This window comes from Varroa destructor, unplaced genomic scaffold (assembly GCF_002443255.2).
Source record: "Varroa destructor unplaced genomic scaffold, Vdes_3.0 BEIS01000004.1, whole genome shotgun sequence".
NCBI lineage: Eukaryota > Metazoa > Arthropoda > Arachnida > Mesostigmata > Varroidae > Varroa > Varroa destructor.
In genome coordinates, this window is record NW_019211457.1 from 41,399,634 (window position 1) to 41,418,959 (window position 19,326).

At 38.7% G+C, this 19,326-nt stretch overlaps 2 protein-coding genes across 7 annotated transcripts; one reads left to right on the forward strand and one right to left on the reverse strand.

The window, feature by feature from the left end:
• The first annotated feature begins 620 nt into the window (after nucleotides 1–620).
• SkpA (S-phase kinase associated protein 1 SKP1-related A) lies at nucleotides 621–5,602 on the forward strand. Of its 6 annotated transcripts, none has more exons than XR_015327219.1 (6): nucleotides 622–790; nucleotides 2,658–2,847; nucleotides 3,287–3,430; nucleotides 3,796–3,936; nucleotides 4,858–4,980; nucleotides 5,255–5,602. XR_015327219.1 is itself a non-coding variant. In XM_022802735.2 (5 exons), exons 2-5 carry the CDS (start codon nucleotides 2,680–2,682, stop codon nucleotides 4,464–4,466), a joined length of 534 nt encoding a protein of 177 aa, XP_022658470.1. In that variant the 5' UTR covers nucleotides 621–790; nucleotides 2,658–2,679; the 3' UTR covers nucleotides 4,467–4,812. The 6 variants fall into 6 exon arrangements, 4 of the variants coding, with proteins under 4 accessions (XP_022658470.1, XP_086844380.1, XP_022658471.1 ...); XR_015327218.1 differs by having other exon boundaries at nucleotides 5,302–5,602; XM_022802735.2 differs by lacking the exons at nucleotides 4,858–4,980; nucleotides 5,255–5,602 and adding an exon at nucleotides 4,386–4,812 and having other exon boundaries at nucleotides 621–790.
• A 629-nt stretch (nucleotides 5,603–6,231) lies between these two features.
• Nucleotides 6,232–17,458, reverse strand: LOC147756212 (uncharacterized). Its single transcript, XM_086988251.1, has 2 exons — nucleotides 12,077–17,458; nucleotides 6,232–10,787 (listed from the first exon to the last, which is right to left on the reverse strand). Exon 1 carries the CDS (start codon nucleotides 16,895–16,897, stop codon nucleotides 15,023–15,025), a length of 1,875 nt encoding a protein of 624 aa, XP_086844377.1. The 5' UTR covers nucleotides 16,898–17,458; the 3' UTR covers nucleotides 6,232–10,787; nucleotides 12,077–15,022.
• Between the last annotated feature and the right edge of the window lie 1,868 nt (nucleotides 17,459–19,326).

Below are 19,326 nucleotides of genomic sequence, written 5' to 3' on the forward strand. Positions count from 1 at the left end.
AATATTAGTATTATTGTTTTTTATTTATAGTAATATGGCAGAAATAAATTGTTTCCAGAAACACGTCAATTAACTGGAACTTATTGTAGCAGGATTCAGATAGAAGAAAGTTGAACTTTCTCAAGTTCGATCAATTCAGTTTTGAGCTCTTCTGCCCTACTAATCTTAATACTAAAACAGATCCTTTTGCTTGGTCTGATAAAATAATATAGTCTTGGCATAGGCTTCAGCTTGCTTGGCAAATAAGGTGGAGATTGATGGTTGTCGACCGTCCCAAAATGTTATGCATGCATGGTTCACAGTTAACGTGAGAAATGGAACGGTGAAGAACACCATATTTTGCGTAACAATATAATTGCATTTTTTAGTTTATATCACTCATTTTTTACTTTATTTATAATAATTACTAAATTTCGATAAGTGCAAGGTCTTACCAATATCGTATGTTCTATGCGTTGCCCTTAGGTTTGGTCTGCACGTAGGTGTACTAGAATTTCTTCAGAACTTGACGACGATGCATTACGAAAATTTGAAATACCCGCTCGTGCCGAAGAGGCCGCCTCCCCACGGAGCCCTTTCCCCAGCGGCCCGATCGCCCAGCCTTCGACACAATGTTTTTCGCCTCCGCTCTGTGTTCAGTGTAGTTTGAGCTCAACGAAAGGCTGTGATAGAAGTCTGGTTATTAACCAGAAAGGATTGGTTAGAACACACATTAACTTGGTGTTAAAGAGCAAACCTACAATAACTGTGTCTGGTTGAGGTTGCTCCATCTTACGTCGAATAAAAACTGGTTAGTGTTTTAAGTGCGTCTTTATCAGGCGGTGTCCCAAATTTTGCTTACTTTCAAGGATGCGTTTTGTAGTTCATCATCAACCGATTTCACTCCAGTGTTCTGCGCCGACGGATTTGCAGCTTGTGTTTGCACAGCAACGATGTGCGCCTAGGATTAGACCAACTTGTGTATCTTGGCATAGTGAAACCGTCTGTAGATTTCGTTTGGTCAATGTTGACTACGTTTGAAGGTTCGGCCGAACGCAAGTCAGGCTGACGCCGAGAGCCCTATGTAAATTATTTCTGAGCGCCATATCAGTTAAACAGAGAGTGGGTTTACAGCATTTTTAAAAAAATGGCCCTCGCTACAATATCGCCGACTGCTGCGTAATTCGCGTAGCGCAAACGTGTAATGACGTTGCAGAATTGGTATCGTAAAAAAATCAGCTGCCAGCTTCTCGTTGTTTTAATGCGCGATGTGAATTTCGAAGGTTTGGCGAGTGCATCACCACAACGCTGGTTGTCCATAATCCACATATTCGCTAGGCGTCGCGTCCTTAAGATAATGCTAGTGGGTTTTAGTCAGCGATTAGTAATCAGACGATCGGACCATCGAAAACAAGTCAACTTACATGCTAACGTTGATCATAACGGAAAACAGACTGCGTTTATAAAATAGAACTGATCGTATCGGTTAAAAGTACAAGGGGCATCACGATTTCTATGAGTAGCTGATATTCATATTCTAGGAGTGATCTCCTGCTTTTAACTTATCTATACATTTTTAATAATTCACCAATTACGGCTGTGTCTGCGTCATGATAGATTACCGGAACGCTTGTTAGCACTTAGTCGTAGGCGGGAATCAGATGGTTGCCCTCTGTCGGTGTACGTGCGCTTATGTCAGCGAACAGTCTAATGACGGTTTACAGTAGAAGTCTAGCGTGTGGAAAATGAAGAAGCGATTCTTCATATGATAGAATAGATTCACTATATCAATAATTTTTTTTGGGTTCTGTTAACAGCTAGGTTGACACAAGCTTGCCAATTAAGACATAAGCTTTCCATTTTAGCAAATTTCTAGATCGAAACTTGTTCTTAAGGGCTGGAAGATCCGCATGTTTTGAAAGTGTCTTTCTTTAGTAGCGTAACAACATTTACGAAATAAGGTCAAATAAGTACAGTAGATTATCATACATTTTAAATATTTTGTGAGATTGTGTAGCGAAGGGAGCGATAAAGAGAGAGGGAACGCGAGGGAATAAACGTTCTGGCTTATAAGCTTCAGAATGGCGGTGTTGATAGTAGCGGAAATCAGTTTCAGGCAACGATAAATAAAAAAATATAGTTTTTGAACAAAGACTAATAGTAAATATTTATGCAATTATTTTAGTACATATTGCAATTAGACGACTTGTTTTCATATGATAAAATGAGACTATTAAAATGCATCTGTACTTGGAGCTGAAGTCGCTTAAATAAAATTGATTTTCATAGCTGATACGGATCTTTTTATATCATACTAGCCATTTATAGACAGTCAAGCTATTAAACATTGGCTCTGAATATTTTGCGTAGATTACATTTTTCTCAAAAATTACGTATATAGATACACCAGTTTTACCAAATGATTATCTAATTTTGCTCCGTGCGTCGTGATCCGGGCTATTCGTAATGTCAGTCTTTTTTAATTTTTACTGTTTTCTTTTTTTAACATTGGGACAGCTCTGTGTCGTTAAGGAGGGATTAGTTTCGTGCGATTAGCTTTACTACTGCGGGATTAAGCAGACCAAGAATTTTTCTGTTTCTCTCTCTACAGAGAGTCTCTGTTTTGGTTCGAAAGGCTCACTAGCTATGTCGCAATGTAACTTATGTTATGTTTGCAGAAAACGTCGGAATTTAATCATAATGCCAAATATTAAGCTTCAAAGTAGCGATGGAGAGATCTTTGAGGTAGATGTCGAAATTGCCAAGGCATCGGTGACGATTAAAACGATGCTCGAAGATCTTGGTATGGACGAGGACGACGAGGAAGTAGTGCCTCTACCCAATGTGAATTCAGCAATCCTTCGAAAGGTGGGCACTCTAAATTTGTCCATTATCTGCGAATGGGCCCGATTTTACCCGTTGCGAAAATTCCTTTAATGCGTTCTATCGCGAATCGTACACGTGCAACTATGTATCCGCTATGAAGTTGTGCCCCGCACGTAGCGTTATGTGTTACCACTGCACCAGACACTTGGCGCATATAAATCTACGAGAAATTCTTCCATTGAAGGGTGGCTGGCATAGCGTTTAAGCAAAGTGCTTCGGGCTTGCTAAATACCTGCGAATAAATTCAACAGTTAGAACTTTAAATACTTAAAAACAAAACAATCAGATAAAAAATAAAACGCTAAATAGACAATAAGGTCGGAAATATACAATTTTGAGAGCGTTTCTTTCTGTCTAATGTTGTTGCTTCAGGAATAACACATATCTAAGCGTTTTTGTTGTTTTGGTGAAAATTCATCAGGTTATTCAGTGGGCCACGTACCATAAGGATGACCCTCCTCCACTTGAGGAGGACGAGACAAAAGAAAAGCGAACAGATGATATTCCATCATGGGATGCGGACTTCTTAAAAGTTGACCAAGGAACCTTGTTTGAGCTTATCCTGGTAGGTAACCTACTTAAATAAGCTGTGTATGTAGCTATACAAAATACTTAACTGCAGCGTGGGTATCTTCTATACTATCTCTATACTAGGCATTTCTACTCCATTATCAATCATTAAATCGATTATTAATTAATAATTATCGATTAAGGTGAAACTACTTTAATCGTGACTTGAATAATATATCGTATGATATATGTTATTTAAACAATCAAGCATTGTAATGAATGGATCGTATTAGTTGCTCAAAAAAGCTGAATTATGATTTATGTATTTTAAAGCTTGCATTGTTAGTTGCCTAGTTTATGACTATAATCGTTTGTATGTCTAAGCAAAAGCCCTGTCAATACTTTTATTTGAATTCGCAGGCTGCCAACTATCTAGACATAAAGGGTCTTTTGGATGTGACATGTAAAACCGTGGCAAATATGATTAAAGGCAAGGCACCGGAAGATATTCGAAAGCAATTCAATATCACCAGCGACTTCACGCCATCTGAAGAAGAGCAGGTCCGCAAAGAGAATGAATGGTGCGAGGAGAAGTAGATATCGTCATGCTATAATCAGGTGCTGTAACTTATTTACTCAGTTTAGTTCGAATAACTAATCGTGGATCGCATCTAGTACGAGTATCGGTTTCGGGTTTATTCACTGAACGACTAAGACTGTAACAGCACATTTAGCGTTATGAGGGTATCGGCCATTTGTTTTTCCTAAATTAACCATGATGTGAGAATGTAGATATAGGTGCAAAGCTGGATCGTCCTCTTCCATAGTGATATTTCATTTGCGACCACAGATTTCATCGATTACGCATTTGGTAGAATGCTTTTGTTTTCATTAGTCAACGTTGTTTTTGCCAACGGCATATGTTCGTTATTAATCAATTTAGGTCGAGTAAGCCCCGTTGAATTATCACGTCTTCGTGAAAGTGATTTTTGCTCTATCGATTTTTTCAGACGCTGTCTCCATTTAGTAAAATTCCCTTGAGCTGGCAGCACATGACGCCGGAGAAAAGTTTCCACATCAAAGAAAGATAAAATAAGTATTCTAACCCAGAAGAGAACGAAAGATTGAATTATTACAACTAAAACAGTTCATCTATTATTTTAGTACATGTACTCTATGAAAGCATCGTTCTTTTGACCATCGCTATACTATGACAGATGGACGTCACCGTTGCGGAAAGAAGCAAGTCTTGCAAAAAGGTCCCACCACAAAAAGCCTAGCTGTGACTTATGTAGCTGCATATAGAACAATTAGAACAATATAGTAATGTTTGTTTGTTTTTTTTTTGCATTCATAATTCGTGTTTTGCATTATTGGATCAATTTTATCAGTAATGCAATGCTAATAACAATGCATCAATAAAGAATTGAGCTAAAATCGTACCGTTGTTTTCTTTTTTGTCACGTCAATTTGTTCTTATAGAGCAGCAACGGTCTTTCAAATGCTGTCTGAGCTGGCTCCATGCACAGTAACTGGCATCGTCTATAGAGTTGATGGACGATTGCTTTCTACCGAATCCAAATTGGCTACCATAATCGTATAATCGTATGTATGAGTCAAAAAAGTCGCGTACGAGCAAAACAAACGGAAAAAAAACCGTTTTATTGTTATGTGCCTGTTTATATTTAAACAAGTCAGCCTATCCTAAAATTCGAAACTGAAAAAGCAGGTCGATTTCAGATCTACGGCAGTGTTGGCGTGTCTTTCGCTAATAATTAATTGGAGTGTTCAGCATAAATAATATTATTATACACTAGCTTATTAATGTTCAGTTTATCACTCTGAGTATAGCCTGACCGCATCTTGTGCTCTTTATCAGCTTTGTATTTAGGTTACATAAACAAAGTGCTTCCTTGGCGTTTGCAGAGCCCTGTTCGATAATGTTATCACCTGAAAATCAGGAAGCCACGATGAAAGGTTTCGTTTTCGTTTAGCACGTGTAACCCGGTAAAATGTAACCCGGTCGAGAGATCTTTATCTTCCTATATTTACGTATCTAAGTTGATAAAACATTTCACGTTTTATTTTTGAATGAACTTTTAGAGAACTTATGGTAAGTTCTTTCTTATATGAATTAACAAGATTGACCTAAGAAACAAATGCGAGATATTCTCAGGCACGATGAGAAACAAAAAATAAAGGAATCATTGATTTCAATACTGTAGAAGCTTTCAGTTTGCATAATTATAGCTTGTCTAGTTTGAGCTGTAGAAAAGGTGAATGGCTTGCCCCGTTCAAGCTTGCATCAAGGAATTTAATTCCTGATAGCAGGATAGACTACATTTTGATAATACGCACGAGAGTGTGAAGCGTTTAAAGAACCCTCTTTTTTTTTTCGATCCTTTCCATATCTTAAACCTGCGATCAATAATGCAAGTATTTTATTATCTTATTTAGATAATTCATTTCATTATAGCGTTATTTCGCCAAAATCTATGAACAAACAATGCTATAGACAAACACTTTCGATTTCTTATGAAGATTACCTACCATGTATAGTTAGTAGTATATTATACGACACCTGACCATGCTATTGGGCCCCCAGTGATTCTTATATCTTTTGAATTTCAAAAGCGTTTTAGGCGTTTATCGTTTTGGTAAAAAAATTGGCCATATGATCGGCATGAAGAGTGTTATTAACGATCTCGTTCTGTAAAATCTAGCCGTCAAAATCGATGCTTAAAAACATTCTACGTTTTTGCTTAGGAAGCCCGCTGAAAATACAACTTGAAGATAACGAGTAGTGTTAAAGTAATTGACGTTATTCGGTTTTTTTCTGAAAAACTTTTACCAAACTAAAAATATTTGCTTCTTTATTTATAATATCTCTGTGGGATTGCCATTTCTAATACATGATTAATTGTATTTCACACACACACACACTACAATGCTTGTACCGTTTTAATCAACTACAAACCAGTGTTTATATATAACAGACTAGAATACACGCAGACAGATACGTTAGCAGATCTGTCTATGGTATATATATATCTATATGAGCTCGCATTCAGCCTCTGGATTATTTCAACGAGGTGCAAACGGATGGCTTCTGCCAAAATAAAACTATACCGGTAAATTCGAATCGGTTCGGTCCAGTGGAAATCATTTAAATTCAAAAAACTTCTTGTTCTTAGTATTGCGCCGGTGCTTATACTCGTTAATATTTGCACTAACAGTACTAGGGCGTTGTTTGGCAAACGGTTTGTTAACATACCCATGCGATTACGACAGATTTATAAAAGGGCATTGACAATTCTACCTAACCAAAATGACGCTTTTGTCTTATCGTTTGGGAGCTAAACATCACGCTGGTTTTTTTGATTTGCATTTTTTTTGGCATTATCATCTTCCTATTTTTTTGTTAGTGCAAAAATGACTTCGTGAATGGCGATTCCGGTAGGGACATACATCTTGTCAGCAAATTTCGCATAAGAGGCTGTGTGCTTTTTGGAGCAATGAGCTATAACCCGTTTGTGAGCCAGGTCAATGTTATAAACAGGCGGAACATCGACCATTCGATTTTCCCACATAAGACAGAAGGGGCATAGAATCTCATACCATCTTTCTTCAGGTTTCTCTGGAGTTGCCACCTGCTGTCTTGGTGTCAGCAGAATCATCGCAACCTCGTCAACGCCGCGCGCAAATAACTCAAGTGTATATAACCCCCCTAGCGTTAAATCTTCGTTTCGTATGGATTCGACAAATGATTTTGCTTTGTCCACTGTGCGAGGACCAATGTTTTCTAATACACTTAGCGGCAGATTTTCTTTTAATACGTCCTTTGGCAAAAAGTTTTCAATTAACGTTATGATTTTAAAAGGGATTTTTCCTATATTAGTGTCATTAACTTCGCACTTTTCTACTTGGAAAACAGATTTTTTCGACCTTACGACACGTTGCGCGATCTCTTGACATGGTTGAAATCCTTGATGGCTGTCCTCTCTTGTGGTAGCAGTGGCAATAGAAGCAGTGGTCGTAGATTTATTTTCCGCTTTCACAGCAGGCGGATCGCATACTTTAACGATAACTGTTTTATGCGCTTTTTGAAGATAGTTATTCTCCAATATGACATAATTTACGGCATCTGGATTTGTGACCCGTTTACAAGCAGCCTCCAAGTTTGACACAGAGGATTGGGGTACCTCGATCTGTCTCACTGATGCCGGGGCACCTGGATTAAGGAGATTCGACAAATTTCTCAAGGGCACTTTTATCTTTTGAACAACTTTGAGGCGACGCACTGTGCCTGTGATCAAGGGCTTCACTGGCAGCTGCGTTTCTTGACAGCTTTCAAACGCTTGTTTGCTTGCTTGGGAAACACGTAACTGTCCTTTTGAATTAGTACGAAGGTTTTCCAGCGTTGCCATCGCTATTTTTGCACTGTCACTCAGCAGCGAAAACGGAGGTAGAATATTGTTAACCAGTGTAGGAATTTCCTCGTTTGGTCCAAGATTTCTACATCCTTCACACTCTGTCATACCGTCAGGGTGGGTAAGCCATTGATGTATACTTAAGCGCGGATCAGGTGCACTGGGCGAAGTAAAAAGTGATTTATCTTCTTTATTTTCGCCCTTCGAAGTACTAACGGCTTCAGCGTTATCATGGATATGTTTGACGCTCGATAGTAATGATGCACTATCGTTTGGACAGTTTACCCCGGACATTCCAGTTTTGGCAAAAATTCACCACCACCACACTGAGTTAGCAGCTTGACGCAGCAGTCTCCTTATAAAGTTGAAATTCCACTATCTCTGAGAATAAAACTTGCAAAAGAAACTTAGAAAGAAAGTTTCAAATACACAAGAGAAAGTACAGAACTAACACAGTTTTAAAGCAGCACTAATCTGGTCGGGAGTGCCCTGCCAATCTTAAATTACTTCGTTGCGGATGGCCTAAATTATCTTAGAACGTCTCTGGCACGCAGGCACAAATATAACAGTGTTTTCAAAGTTGCTTTATTTAAACAGCCATATTACCTTCGATGGCCTACCGCGCAAATACCTCAATCAATACATCCCATTATCCGTCACTCTAATTTATGACAATACCTTATAAATTGCAGGAGAAGCGCAGCTGAATGTTCGTAACTGACCAGCTGCGAACGGCTTTCATAGGAAACATACTTTCCCTTTGTCTTAATAAAGCGACTGTACATTCAGTCGTACCTATGTGCGTGATGAGCTAAAGACATGCACAATCGTGAAGTATTTGTTCGGTGTATGTCTGACAAGTGGTTGTGTTTGCTACTACAGTATATCCGTTTTATGTTAACCTGTTGAATGTGGGAGAATGCTTTACACATCCTTTTGCCGGCTTGTCATTTTAAAAAAATCAAAAAGAAGCTCTTCGTTGTGAAAAGCGCCCTCAAGCATCTTTCAATGCAAGCACATTTCTAGTGACCGTGCATGTAACATCGGAGTTCCACCATTTGTTTATATGTAAACGCCAATACATCAAACGTCCTTAAACTCATCTACCTATCTTGCAATGCATGCCATAGGTAGTAGAACATTGGACTGTCAAAAAATGATTTTTAAGGGATTCGGCGGAATAAGAAAACAAAGTATACTTTGGAAAAAGCAAAGCCTTTTCACGTTTCATTACGCATCCTCTTCGTTTGAGATAGGAAATTTTAGAAAATAATATTCGGACTATTGTTGGTTCCTGTGCTTGACGCGGAGGCTTAGGGATCATTGTGGAATTACCGAGAACGTAAACAGGTTCAGCGACTGCTTGGGTACAATTGCCGCAAGAAGCTCCTACAAATCTGTTGAATTTTTCTGCTCGTTCGTACAAACGAAGACAAATTTGGCTGTTATTCGCGAAACAATTACAGAAATAGTTGAAGATTCTCTTATAGGTTCTACGCCAGCAATATACCTAAAGACGTATATAAAGAATAATAAAAGAAGGACATTTATTATGATTTTGAAGTCTTAGGTTTGAGTAGATGTGTTGCTAACGTTCAAAGGCTTTGCTAACAGGGAGGTGTAGGTATTTCCTCAGGCCCTTGATATTCGTTTGTTGTCTCCTCCATCTGTAAAGCTGTTATTATTGTTCTTTTTACAAACCAGCCGACTCCTATACAGATGACGGCTATTAAAGGCCTAGCAAAGTTACTCGTAGTGCGTTCGCCATCAACACCGTGTTAAATATGCTCAGCAACAAACACTCACTCTATTCAGGTTTCGGAAATATCTCGCCATAGTACTTTTTCGAACATGAAATGTCTGAAGGCCTTTTCGGTGATGAAGGTGCCTTTCCACTGCGGGTCCATAGTGATGTGTAGTCGTCCCTAGATCTGATTCTTAGATGCACATGATGTAGGCGAACTCATTTGTTTGAATATGCGTGATGGATTTGTACGGGCCTCTTCTTATCTATTTTCCAGTCTGTTATATTAAAGGGTCTAATGAACATATTGCTCGATACTATACGTAGAAATTGATACAGAGACTTCTGTCAACTGCCTTTCGTTGGAATACTTGAACTTGAGTTTTGCGGTCTGGCTAAAAGATCGCATTAATTTTCTAAACAATTTTTATGTACGCCGTATTTGGGCGTCGCAGCAAGTCATCACATCTGGTTCAATGCCTATCTGTATGCTGTAAACAATTGGTAGTGGAAGCAGAACAATCATATACCTAGCTATTTGTCCTAATCCGCTAACAACTCATCGATCGATCTAGGCGCTGCTCATATCGAATTCGTTGATTTTGTGTACTGGAAGTTCAACGACGTCAAATCCGCTGAGGTCGTGTTTACCATGTTGTTAGTGGCGGCATATACAAATTTCGCTCACTTTCTATCTGTTAATTTTACGAAAATTATTTTTGCAATCTTGGATATGCTGTACGTTGATTCGCAGTTACCATCACCAGAGGGTACAACGTATTGGCACAAAGTATCAAAGAACATTTTTGCATACAAGGGGCCATTGTAATTAATAAGCACTACGGGAAATCGTTATATGACTTATATACGTTATACGAATTTAACGAATACTCGTCAGCGTACCACAGGGGGGCTTATTGGGTAACACATGCCCCGGGAGGAGGTTGAAGCAGACTTATAGTGTGGTAACACAAAGCAACGACTAGGAACAATGGGTTTGAAATAATGAAAGAAGCAGAATTATAGCTGTTAAGCATCTGCCTCAATAGTCAACAAATCAACTTTTTTTATTAATAGAAAACCCACTTCTGTTAACCTGTGATTATTTATAAGCGTACTTGCCCCTTCTGCAAATCAGAACGTAATCGGAATCTTTAGTAATCGCTTCTATATATGTACCACTTTTTTTTTTAGCTGTTCCAACATACGACGTTTTGTTTTTCGAATATGTATCCGTTCTGCAAGGGGAGAATATAAAAATTTCTTTAGAATCCTTGTTGTAGCCATGGTAATACAAAATCTAAATGAAAAAGTCCACCTTGAGTTATTCAGCGTTTTTATCGCAGTAGTCGAAGTATAACCGATCCACTTTAAAATATTAGGTCTTAATGACAAATTTGCTATCTTTCTGTATTGTTTACGTCGTCTTAATCTTCTCGACAAAGGTCAAAATGGCCCATATTAAAATTCAAAATGGCGATGAATAGATCTTCGAGATTGGCATCGAGATCGCTAATATCTAAGGCTAAGAAGAGACAATACGAGATATGATGGAGGATTTTGACGTGAGTAACGACGAAATAGAACCCCTAGGACATGACAGCTTAATTACTCATCTAAACGTACTAATTATATTATGTTGCCCTCACTGCACAACGCGAAGCTGGAGTTAATTACCAAATATTTGTCTCTATACATAAATATCATGCCAATTTCCAGTCATTAGCAATCAATGCATGAATTCGGTCACCTATCAAATTAGATTGGTGCTGCTAAAGATATGCCATGGTACGAAGCCTTTGGTAAATATCCAAAGCAGTTCAGGTTAAACGACCTTATTGCCTTTTTTTTTTTGCTGTGAAGTATCGTCTTTTAGTAGCACCCATCTGTAACAGCTGTCCTTCAATGGCTAAGAAAGCATCGTGCACATATGTATATATATATATATATATATATATTAATGATATTTTTTAAAACGAACAAACAACGACATCAGCGGCGAACACAAATTTCGAGTCCCGAATAAAATAAAATAAAGGCTATGCGTTCTTTGGTGTGCTAATTTTTTCAATAAAAGGGTACATAATATGTCACTGATTAGTAGCGAGCTGCCGCACGCCTTGCCGTAAACTTTTCTCGAATGCTTTCAGCGCTACAGCTACTTATTCGAGGCCTTTCAAAAGCAGATCTGTTTCAAAATTTTTTGCTTTGATTGATTAAAAAGTACCTTCCACCTTAGGCGTTCTATCGTTACACGGTAAGGATCTCCTCGTATGAACTTCTTCTGCATATGCGAAAGAAAAAAGAAATAGTTCTACGTCCCTTTTAGCCTGTAATCTACACTGGGTAAACGTGTGTTAGGCTAGGAAGAACGTATTGCTTTTTACTGTAGCTATATGTATAGTTTAGAATTGTCAAGAACAAACGTCCTTGTTCCTTAGTTAGCATTTTGTGTGACACCAGGATTTGCTCCTTGAATGGACATTTAATAAGGCAACTCGTCGTTGTCAGTAACTGTTGCATCTACCTGGTCCGTAGTTAGTCGGGCTTGCGGATCCGAGGGTCACACTATGTCGGAGTTCAACTGAGTGTTTTATTATGATCACGTCGACATTTCGACTTCCATCGTCGAACATTTGCTCCATGCAGTTATCAGACGGTTCGACATAGAAACCGCTCGAGTGTGCATAAAGTTTTAAGTCTTCCAGTCACAACAGGGTACAGTATTCTACATGAAGAAGTGTGCTGGTGCAGATCCACGTTTAATATTTGTGTAGATTAAATTGTTCTGTTTTTTCGGATTAAACGTACAAGAGCCATAACCACCTCATGCCAACTACCTAGACGACTCAGTAAGTCACTCGCTTTATGACTTTATGACGCTTTATGACGCACTTTAGACACACGAAAGTCATACTCATGAAATTCTCTCATGAGACGCACAATTATTCGACTTTCACTAACAAACACTGATAGATCCTTGTACTTATGGACATACTTTACAAATAGTTACTTATAAGTAAAACCATTTAATTTTTTTTATGGTGCCTTTCCTTCGGTCTGTCGTTAAATGTTGATGTATTGAAACCACTGCTAATTATGATTAGCTGAAACTGCCCAGTTCAAACTTGTCATACAACAGGTCACTCGTGGCTGAATGATATATATTTCGAAAACTATGTACATAACGTTCCTTTGCCATTTTCTCCATTTGGGTCTTCACACAGCCAACTATATCGATATAAAATACCTCATGCAACCAATATATAAAAACGTATGTTAGATATAATTATACGCCCAACGGCAGAGGGCTCGTGGGAACAACTCAACATCAGGGACGATATCATGCCATTCGACGACGGACAGATTGTTTAGGGAAAGCATTTCTCAAGTGCATCTATGAATCAATTTTTCGTGCCGCAACAGGCAACAATATAGCCTATTTAAAATGGCTTGACTCTAATCGGGTTTTTGCTTTTACAAACAAGTCGTATGCATGCTTGGTAAGTGCCACTTCTTTGTAGCGAGTAGGCAACATCTGTATTCGGTCGTTAAGTAGCGGACTGAAGTAGGAACAGGAGGACTCATATAGGCACGTATTTACAAGTAAACATAAATTTCTCATAAAATGTCGCCGATCTGTTGATGCTCGTGTGAATACTGAAGATTGACTCGAATAATTTATCATAAGTGTAGAGTTTTCGCAATCGATCTAACAAGAACATCAACATCGATAACTTATTCTTGTTTTCGAACTCCCTGGATCAAAGCTTTGTCTTTTATATTTACTGTTCACCAATCATATCGTTTGGTTTATCATTTGGCGCCGTTTATTAAAAAAAAAAAAAATAAAGAATAAACGAAGCTTTCCCTAATGAAAAATAACTAATGCTTACTCTACGGATTCCAACAATACGTTTAAATAAGCAAAAAAAAAGTAAAAGTGAAACGATTTGTATAGGTTTGATCGTTTTGTTTCTTTGGTATGGGTTTTGTTTACTAGATCGTTGACGCTTTCGTCTGCTCTAAAGTCTATGACATGGCTTGGGTTCCGACAATCTGCAAACTTAAGTTTGAAAATAGCAAAGAGTAAAAACATCAGTTTACAAAGTAAGACCGAGAAAACTGTACTTTATAAGCTAGGTTATAATTAATATATTGATATTGTAATTAATACGTAGCATCTTTAATCTCTGTATAACCCTAGATCATTTCCTTCATTGAATATCCAGGATCATCTAGAAGTGGTAAACAGAGTTCGCCAGGTCGAACGATCAAATTTTACTAGGCTGGATATATTTTATTTTTATAGATCGGAAAAGACGCCTATGATACAATGGCCTGTAGTGAAGTCCCCGAACGCATCACTACGTTAGTTAAACCATTGTTATATGGGTTATTATACTTGCCAAGCCAAATTTAATAGTCCTTGCACTTGGGAGCCTGTTAATAAAGGCAAGTGCATAGTTAGTACGGTGGGGAAGCAAAACCGCAAAAAATATGTATAAATAATAGTAGTTTAGTTCCGGCAAAAGAACAAGATTTTTGACTAAATGGCTGCAGATGCTCTAGGCTAACAGTAATTTGAATTGTATTTTCAGCTTGGTCACAAAAATGACAAATAGTAAATAATCATATTTCAGAGTTTTTCCATTATTTGTCTTTGATTGATTTCAGCTTAGGACCATCTACTGAATCAATTGGTACTTAAATTGCAAACATATTCGTCAACTGTGTCTAATGACAGTGTTCTTTAGCGCAATAAGACCTAGCCTACAAACTCTTACGAAAAACATACGTTTTTATCTACCAAGGCCAGCATAACAGGCAGAATTGAAAGAAGAGAAGTACGTTCCAAAAATCAGATTTAGGTTATGCTACTGCAGTTTTAGTTAGTTGAATTGGCGACTAGCCGCGCGCGCCACACGAAGGTACGAGATACATTCTCCATTGAAGTACAGTTCATCTGCTTCATTTATTTACTTAACGATAATGATCCCGGTGATGCTTCAACTGACATCTATACATACACTGAACACTGAGTTTAATTATGGTACGCTTCAATGGTCAAAACTCTATTTATACAATTACATCAGTACATTTGTTAGGGAGTTTCTATATACAGAAAAAAAAAAAACGCAATAACTTATTTTACAGATAGAACTTCTGAATTTAAATTAAATTGGCCAAAAGAAGCCGGTCTTGTATAGAGCAGTTCTTGCGGGCTTGCTCAACGACATTTGCTACAACAAATGACCTATACGTTACTTTAGAAATGGCTAACTCACGAAGCGAATGCATGCTTGCTGGAAATTGACATATTTTTACCATTTTATCAACATTACTGCATTATAATTAAGGTATGGGTGGAGCAACGCCGTTCGGTCAGAAGTCAAACAATGATACCATGAAGTGTTATTTCAGCGTTTTCGTTGGTACCCTTGATACTCTTTCTTCTGACACCGTCCCGACTTTAACGATGCTTCCTTTTAACAACTGCCTCTACAGCTTTCGAAGACTCTTCGAGGACACGAAGCATTTCCGCTATAATAACATCGGTAGGGACGTGCGTTTTGTTTGAAAACGTTTCGAAAATCGCTTTATGCACATGCCGACGGTGGATTACCATTTGTCCAAGACACGATTTCAGGTCAAAAATGGGTTTTGTACAGTGTTTAGGTCTCCATCCCACAAGGCAAAGAGGACAGCACATGACATATGCTGTCTTGTCAAAATTCGCTATTTTGGTTGGCGTCACCAAGGCCATATTGACCTGTGGAGTGCCGGACCGCCACAGACCTAGTGCGTATATGCCTCCAATCGTCAAATCCGATTCATGGGTAGATGAGATGAACCTTTTGGAGGCCTCTGCTGTATTTGGGTTTGCTTTTTCAAACAGCGTTGTGAACACATTCTCAATCAAAAACTTCCTTCGGGACGAACCTGGGACTGGCGTTAGAATGTGGCCAACCGCTTCGTTCTCAAGCGGAAAATCCGTGACACGAAGGCATGGATTAATGAACAATGATGGATTCGTAGTGATATTATTCGTTTTAGAGTTTAAATTATTTCTTCCTTGAATTACATTACAGTTATAAACATCACCTATAGCTAGATCGTATACTTTATGGGAGTTCGTTTCATGTGACGTCTTTTGTTTCGTTGCTTGTTGAGGACAAAGTTGGCCTTCATGTGGGCCACTGTAGGAAGTTGGCCACATTCTCGACGTAGAATAAACTGGAAGGTCTGCCTGATTCGACTCTGCCAAAGCTGTTGTATACTGACAGCCACTTGCAGTTACCAGAAGTTGTTTTGGTTGTCCAGCTGTCTGCTGTTGCGCGTAAGGAAGCTGTGAAGCATTACCAAGAAGTTGCAGTTGACCTCCGATCGAATTGAACGAAGCCGATGAAAACTTAGTTGGGGTAGACAGAGGATATCTTCTAACGTTCGTAAGCTCAATGACGTTACAAGGCTTAACTCCAACGTTAATTTTGCTGGCACTATTGCTTTGAGAGTGAAACTGCTGCAGGCGTTTAGTATAGTCATGGGTACGCCATATTCCTGGCAGAGGATATGCAGGGTCCTCTAACCGGCCGGACTTGGCCAAATCGGTGGCCTGCAGAGAAGTTTGCTGAGATTTCTCAGATGTTTGATGAGTGAAACTGAAAAGTTGCTTTTTCTCTATGACCGTATCCAATGTATTATATTTTGTGTGCATTATGTGTTTATTATGGCATTCCGTTTCATCAGTCATTTCATTATCTGACGCGAGCCGTTGCCCTGCAGACCAGCATGGAGTTTGCAATGGATCCGTAGACGAAATCGTAAAGTTGTCTGATTCAGAGTGTCGCGGTAGCTTTTTCTGAGAGAGATCTATGATATCTGGGAATATGTAATTATCATCATGCTTTTGTGCTTCTGGTTTGTTCTTAATAGCAAGTGGTGACTGGACAGAGCCCATGTTGAAAGAAGCGGTCGCCACAGACCCGCTCTGAATTGGTAGCGCTTGTCCGGTTTTTTTTGTCTTACAACTATTAACAATAGTACCATAGTCGGAGTAAGATTCTAATGTAGGCTGAATCGAAGATGACTGAGCTCTAAACACGGAAAGGAGGGCCTCCTGCAATTGTTTTCTCCGACCTTCTTTATCCTGTATAAGCTCGCCAGGAGCAACCTGTTGCTGCATGTTTATAGGTTGCCAATTAAGTCCAGCGAGTTGAAAATGGCCAAGGTCTCTTTGACGGAGAATCTGACCAAACTCCTCTATAGCATTGATATTATTACGAAGATGTTTTCCATACGCTGGTGGTATAGCGTGACCGGTAGTAGGACGATTTGACATGGACATCTCAAACGCTATACGTTCAAGATTGGAAGTTTAGAGATCTGTTCACAATCCGATACCTGGATCGCAGTTCAAAACATCACAACACTTAACTGTAATTTGTCCCAAAAGCAAAAACGCTTTGGGTATTTTAAACCAATCAATCACCTACATTCGCATGTACCTTTACTAAGTCACGTGTCTCAGTTTGTTACGTCAAATTCAATTGCACTTGGATCAGGCCAGTTAGCGTCTAGCTTTTACCCATGTTATGGTATCAACGGTATCGCTTACACGCATCAGTCCAAGATATACCATTGTATCCGATCATCATTTACTCGAGGAGCTTACAATACAGCGCACAAATGCTACACTAACTGAAAATTTTCCGTTGTTTCCGTTTGTATAGCGACACCGTCAGCCGTAACGAGCTGACGCGGGTTTTTCCTTGTATGCTATTGCGCCACACTCCGTTAGCATGCGCAAGCAGAATCTCGGACCTAGCAATTCCATAAGCCGATAGAGGACATACAATGCTGTTCCTATTTGAACCAACAGAGACCCTGTGTGTCCATAAGCCATGTGCAAAGTTGCTCATCATCAATAGATGTGCACTACTGAAATCGACGTAAGCCAAATGCTTCACATTGTTTACTGTAGCCCGCCTAGGAAGTGTTCGGAACGTGCAGCTGTCTCACTCTCTAGGTATAATATCTATGAAACAGACAGAGGAAAACACCTGAATGAAGTAAGGGCGTGTGAGCTATGGATACATATATATATATATATATAGCTAGTTTTATAATGCAGGAAACCAGAAGGATTGGTAGATAGGCAGGTGCGCTTTTGGGAACTCGGAGGATGATTCTGAAGGTCTGGCAACATAATACCTATGTTAATTACGGTGATGCCGGAACGTTTGCAATTGACGCGGAGATATATATGTATAAGACTGGTGAGATTTAAGGCAACGGTCGACGTTTATAGCACCGATGCGTATGATTAGATGTTAATATGTTGTACTCGTTGAAAATCAGTACGACCGTCCTTTGAGAGGTGTGAATTTGGGAAGACAATTCAAGTCTCGTCCCGTTTGATAGATGATATTGACACAGATGATAGATATTACAGAAAAATATTAATTATAGGCTAATGTTTTAGGGTAATCCTACTATTCCATAGTGGTAAAGAGAACTGGATCATTTTTCATATTTATTTGAAGACGTTTAAAAATGTCGGCCTGCTCGGATGATACTTAGAACAGATAAAGCAGACATCATATTTTTCCTATCATACCGATTCGCTTACTATTGCACCCATAATCAAATTTAATAAAAGTCAGACGTTGGAAAATACTAAAAAATGCCTAGATGGGGCGAAAATCTGGTTAAAATAATTGATATGATTTGACGTTACATAACAAGCAACGTTAAGTAATGTTCAACGAGGTTTAAAAACCGAAGGTTACGAGGCTCTGCAGATCGAGTAGCAGCCAATAGCAAAACCATGTGATCTGCTTAGCATCGATCCTCTGCCCACATAAGTAAACCTTCGAAGATTTCCGACACGCCGCACATTCGAACTCTAGCCGTTGCGATATTGACAGACAACGGATTGACCTATTCTTCTGGTTTCAAAGTTATAGTTTTTCTCCAATTAGAGTCAAATTAAAGCTATAATCATTTCAAGCGTCTCATAAGTTCATATCGCTGCATTAACTGGTTATCAGCCGTAAACATCCAGTTATTATACGTTTGAGCGTAGATGAAGGTAGAAGAAATCGCTAATGTAGTTGCTGTTATAAAGCACTTTGGTCAACTAACGAGTACACCTTGATCTCACCCATAACCATTCCCAATTCGTTAATGTATTCGGTCAATTTAAAATAAAATATAAATAAATTTAAAACAAAAGGAACAAACATATTAGTTTATAATGATATACATTATTACGGCGGAAGTTTACCTGTTCTGAGTATTGTCCAAACTACATCTAGTAGATTTACCTATTGGCAGAGCGCTCCATAGAAGTCATGGGTAGTTGGGCGGCAAAATATACTGTTACGATGAATTAGAGGAAGGACATAGTAATACAGACAAATAATCGAAGTTTTTTGGTCTTCTAGACGAAGAGATATAAATGTATTGCTTTTGTAAGTGATCAGTGCAAAAATTCTACTACTGCTGACTTCCTCGATTTCCGTTTACGTTCCGAACAACAAAGCATTCCAAAGAATCCGTCAGAGCCGACTGCAAATATTTGGAGCTGAGCCCTCCTGTATGAAGACTACAAAATGAGGATTAATACTGAAATTCACTGCGAGCAGAATGGCGTTGCAGACTTATATTTTTGGCCAGATCGGAAATACCTCTTGAGATCATCTTCCGACATAAACGAATCAAAATAATTCCGCCAGAACTCGTTAGGATTGCTACGGAGCTTCGGTTACCAAA